Genomic DNA, 5000 nt, shown 5'->3' on the forward strand with positions numbered 1-5000 from the left:
GAATGTTGCATAACTCTACACTAAAGTAACCGCTACAACGTGGATTCAAAATTGATTGACAGGTCTGTTTCAATGAAAATTAGCTTACTGCCAGCCACACGATTTCTCAAGCGGTCTTGGCAAATAGAGGAGCGATTTGAAAAGGACTCGAGTTGATGCACACACGCGAGATACAGTCTTCTCGGGTCCGTTCGGTAAAAACACATTTATTTTAAATTACCCGAGACCCGATGCCGCTATTATTAGACCCCACCCGTGTCCGAGGCACACGTGGAACTTTTACACCCGAACCCGCTCGGGTCTCGGGTCGGACCTCGGGTTTTCGGATATAAGTGGACCTGTGAAGACGTCTACATCACAGTATCTGTGTTTGATGCAGAATGGGGACGAGTTATCATAGTGAAGTGACTAAACTCCAGTTTATGCAAAATATCCAATATATTTAGCCATCAAACCTGCTGAATAGCTGGACGACTATCTTTAGTTAAGCGTTTGAATATTTTGAGTTTGGCTGCTGTTTAATAAATCTGTGAGAACCGCAACTGACCAAGTCGAGACTCGGACTCGTGTCGAGCATCGACCATGCGATAACCATGCAATCTAGTTTTCCTAATTTAGCGAGAATACGTAGGTCTATTTCCAAATTGTTTGCTCACTCTCGTGTGGCATGCGTAACGACCGATCGTTATCGTGTATAGCAGGTCATATATAAGTCATAGACCACCATTTTGTTCGTTCGTTCGTTCATAAATATCTATAGGCAAACAATAACCATAGGAAAACGTACAGAATATAACCGCATTTAAATTCAAACGGCCGTGTAGTACTTATCAATGCAGGTCCAAATTACATATAAAATATTTATTCATTCGTGTATTCATATTCACAACAGTAAGATGCTATCTAAAGATCTCCCAGGTATGTTCTATAGTTTAATTTTATTCTATTCTATTCCTGGCTGGAATAATTTAATACAGTATAGCTGTTTGACTGAAAATAAAAGGATCAAGACCATAGTTGTGTACATATTTTATCTCATAATGCATTTTTTTTTTTAAATAAATTAATCATTTGGGGGGGGGGGGGGGGGCACGGTGGCTTAGTGGTTAGCACGTTCGCCTCACACTCCATGGCTGGGGGTTCGATTCCCACCTCCGCCTTGTGTGTGTGGAGTTTGCATGTTCTCCCCGTGCCTCGGGGGTTTCCTCTGGGTACTCCGGTTTCCTCCCCCGGTCCAAAGACATGCATGGTAGGTTGATTGGCATCTCTGGAAAATTGTCCGTAGTGTGTGAGTGTGTGAGTGAATGAGAGTGTGTGTGTGATGGGTTGGGACTCCGGCCAGGGTGTATCCTGCCTCGTTGCCCGATAATGTCTGAGATAGGCACAGGCTCCCCGTGACCCGAGAAGTTTGGATAAGCGGTAGAAAATTAATTAATTGATCAATCAATCATTTGCTGTTAGAAAGTTATTAATGACCCAGTTGTGTAATTCAACCAATCAATTAAAAAATTATTTTCCAATAAGAGAGACAGAGCGAGAGAGTTCACAACTCCTCTATTTCCTCCTATCAGATTTGAGAATCCATCACTGTTCATTATTACTCCATGTTCAGAGTTTCAGCACCTGTAAAAATTCAGATTCGCTCGTACGCAGCTCTGATATCGGTATCGTATCACATCAGGAACACTCAGTGCATCTCTGTTTTAATGAATACTTACGATATGCAGAATCCGTCTACACAGATCTCGGATTTCATTCGAAATCCCGCTCGAAACGTCTTCACTACAAAAAGCTGTTATCTTACGCCTTGAAGCTTTTTTCTGATTCGTTTCGGTATTCGGTGTGGACAGGTGTCTAATAGTGAAGTTTGAATTTTAGCTTCTTTTATTATCGATTATTATCGTGCGCACTGACTCGAGTACGGCGGAGATCCGTGAGACTTCACAGCCAGGTGAAGGGCTGCTACACAGAGTAGTGTGTTCTCACTGATAAGGTTTTATTCAGCTCCTCAGGAAGGAGATCAGCAGCCGGTGAGACGGAATCACGCTGGAGCTGTGCAGAGTTTACATTTGACTCCTTTTTAAGCTTTTCAGATCAGAGCTTCACTGTAAGGTCTGTAATCGTCTGCTCCAAACCGTTCAGTATTGCATTCTGTTTTTCTACAAAACAATAAACAAATGTATATTTTTTGATTAACACGTCTCAGTCATCTATGTTCATATTATATTATATATATATATAGCAGAGATGGGGGACTCGAGTCATATGACTTGACTCGAGTCAGACTTAAGTCGCAAATTTGAGACTTGCTTGACAAATATTAAAAAAAAAGACTCGACTTTGACTTGACATTCATGACTTGAGACTTGACTTGGACTTGCGCTAAATGACTCGGAGATGGGGGACTCGAGTCAGACTTAAGTCGCAAATTTGAGACTTGCATAACAAATATTAAAAAAAAGACTCGACTTGACATTCATGCCTTGAGACGCACGTGTGACTTACTCCCACCTCTTTCTTTATTTATTTATTTATTTATTTATTTATTTATTTATTTATTTATTTATTTCAGAAGTGTACCATTTGTTTTCAACACACAAGTTTCAGAACATTTCCACATTTATTCCTGTTTATTCCAAAAGAAATGCTTCAGTTAATCTCTCTCTATATATATAATATTTATTTAATCTTTTTTTTTTTACATGCAGAATTAAAATGTACAAAGCAGAGGCGTTCCAGGAACCAGTTTTAAAATAACTTGAAGCATGTTCTAGAAAATAAACACGTAAAACACCAAAATAAAACATTTCCCAGATAAATACAGAAGAATCGTGACAGGCGATGGTTTCTCGTCTCTACTCCTTCATCGCTTCTTGAGATTTGCGCTCTCGCTGTTTGCGCAGTTTGACGAAGGCCTGAGCTTCACGCTCGCCCTTTCTGCCCTCGAGCATCTTCAGGTTTAAGTCACCTGTAAAACACCCAGAGGAAATATAAGCTCACTATCATTTTATCATAATAATAATCGTTTGATTGTCAAGCACTTCATCTTGAAAAATGTTTTTTGGCCTTTTAATATTTCTAGATTTTTTTTTTAGCAGCTCCTTTTAAAACCATGCATTTCTTTATTTTTCTAAAAATGGATTAATAATGAATTCACTTTAGATAAGTCACTTTAATGCAGCAATGTTCAATTATTAGCAAATAATGTAGTGAATATTGAAAAGTAAAATAAAATAAAATAAACATACGCAAACGTCACACTTTAGGATTCTTTGGAAGGTTAATGTTTCTCTCTTTTGGGCAAAATATAATGTTTCCTGCCAGAGATTTTCCCTCTAAGTGTAGGCTTATTCTTGCGGTTAAATAAGTATGTATTAAAAAGCCTACGATTGAATGAAAAAAGAAAGAAAAAACATCTAGAAAGAGGATAAAAATGTTTGAAAAAATGAGGGGAGAATGTTTAAAGACTTATGGGTGAAAAATTAAAAAAAAAAAAAATTAGAGTAAAAACTCTCCATCCTTCGGAATTAAATTGATATCAGAATTAAATTGATTACTGACTTTAAATACAAACGACGTGTTTGTTTTACATCTTAAATATTCATGATTTACAAAAGCATCCCTTAAAACTAATGCCCTTATTTTACATTTACATTAAAGGGTGCAAGTGTAATTAGAAGTGTTTTTGGGTTCATTGCAGCGCTGCTTTAAAAATCTAAACGCTCTTGTGTTGTAGAAATGATTAGACATTACTGTAAATAATATAATGAATGTCCAAAATGAATCTCTGACAAGTCTTAGTTCCTTATTTTATTTGTTTGTACAAATTTAAAATAACACTGAAGGTGTCCTATTCAGAGCTTCTTTTTTTTTTTCAGCTGTGTTTTATGCCCCTTTCCATCCCGACGTGTGCATTATCCCAGTTATCTGTAATCTGCCTCCTTTCGCATACATGACCTTACTTATGCCCATGATTGGCAACTGTTCCTGTGATTGGCAGGTGAGAGAGGGTATTCCATTTCTGCTCACATTCTGTAGCAAGGCCAATTTTGCTTTCCTAGACTCCCATCTATAGATTTATGTTTAACCAGGATTTGAAATCTCCAGAGGATAATCTTCCATGTCTGGGAATCAGGAGCCTGAGTTTCAAGTTTACTCATTATGCATTCTCCAGATAATTAATGTAAGGCAATGTAGCTGCCGGTAAAAAGTCGTCAGTGTATAATGTTTTGGGGTAAAAACAGAAACTCTTACTGTTTGGTTTGGGGTGCATCAGAGGGAGGCGGATCTGCGCAGGGGCAGGGTCAGAGCCTCCTCCTCCTGCAACTCCAGGCACCGCCTTCAGAGAAAGAAACGCCTCTCCTTCGAAGTCGTCGCTGCGCAGTGCATCATAGTCCAGCACCGTCACCACCAGGCACGCGCCAGCTGACTGGCACTGCTCTAAAGAAACAGCACTGCACCCCCCCGGCACCACAGGAGGACAATTACCACCACGAGCACTTAACCAACACTCACCCACAGTCCACACAGAACTACAGTGGTCAATTAAAATGTACTAAAGAAATCTATATAAAACTGTTAACTGCAGCGTACTCTCTCAACCGTATTTAAATTCCTCTTCTTCTCCTGTTTCCATGTTCAGCACTGAATGTCTCTGTCGTATGACAGTAGACACTCTGTGTTTTAAAAATATCTAGTTTTCCATAAGTATTTCTGTTTTTACATAGCCTGCTAGGGGCAGTACTGTATATTCATAGAAATACAAATGTTTCTATCTATTCTACCAATTTCTGTTCTCTGAGATGCCCCAAGTGCTTGTTCATAAGCAGCTCAGATTTGAAGGTATCATCTCGACCGGTCCTACCATCTCTCAGGGTAAGAGGTAGACATACAACAAGACTCTTTTCTGTTCTGGCACCGAGGTGGTGTAGTGAAGTTCCCCAAGGTGTCTGAACAGCAGAGTCACTGGATATCTTCAAATGACGGTTGAAGACCTTCAT

General features: G+C 39.2%; 2 protein-coding genes across 3 annotated transcripts in view; one reads left to right on the top strand and one right to left on the bottom strand.

Moving 5' to 3' along the window:
- The window catches only part of unk (unk zinc finger), a 19015-nt gene extending 16819 nt beyond the window's left edge, over window positions 1-2196 (top strand). For both annotated transcript variants that reach the window (XM_027160430.2, XM_027160429.2), the window contains one exon: window positions 1-2196. This exon is cut by the window's left edge and continues 2333 nt beyond it. The gene's annotated coding sequence lies outside the window, so the exon portion shown is untranslated.
- Window positions 2197-2663: 467 nt separating this feature from the next.
- unc13d (unc-13 homolog D (C. elegans)) overlaps window positions 2664-5000 on the bottom strand; it is a 34775-nt gene continuing 32438 nt past the window's right edge. The window contains exons 34-35 of the mRNA XM_027160428.2: window positions 4255-4454; window positions 2664-2968 (exon numbers count right to left, since the gene is read on the bottom strand). Coding sequence (XP_027016229.1) covers window positions 2856-2968; window positions 4255-4454 — 313 coding nt within the window. The 3' untranslated portion in view covers window positions 2664-2855. The remainder of the gene's footprint in view (window positions 2969-4254; window positions 4455-5000) is intronic.

Source organism: Tachysurus fulvidraco, chromosome 8 (genome assembly GCF_022655615.1).
Source record: "Tachysurus fulvidraco isolate hzauxx_2018 chromosome 8, HZAU_PFXX_2.0, whole genome shotgun sequence".
In the NCBI taxonomy this organism is placed as follows: Eukaryota; Metazoa; Chordata; class Actinopteri; order Siluriformes; family Bagridae; genus Tachysurus; species Tachysurus fulvidraco.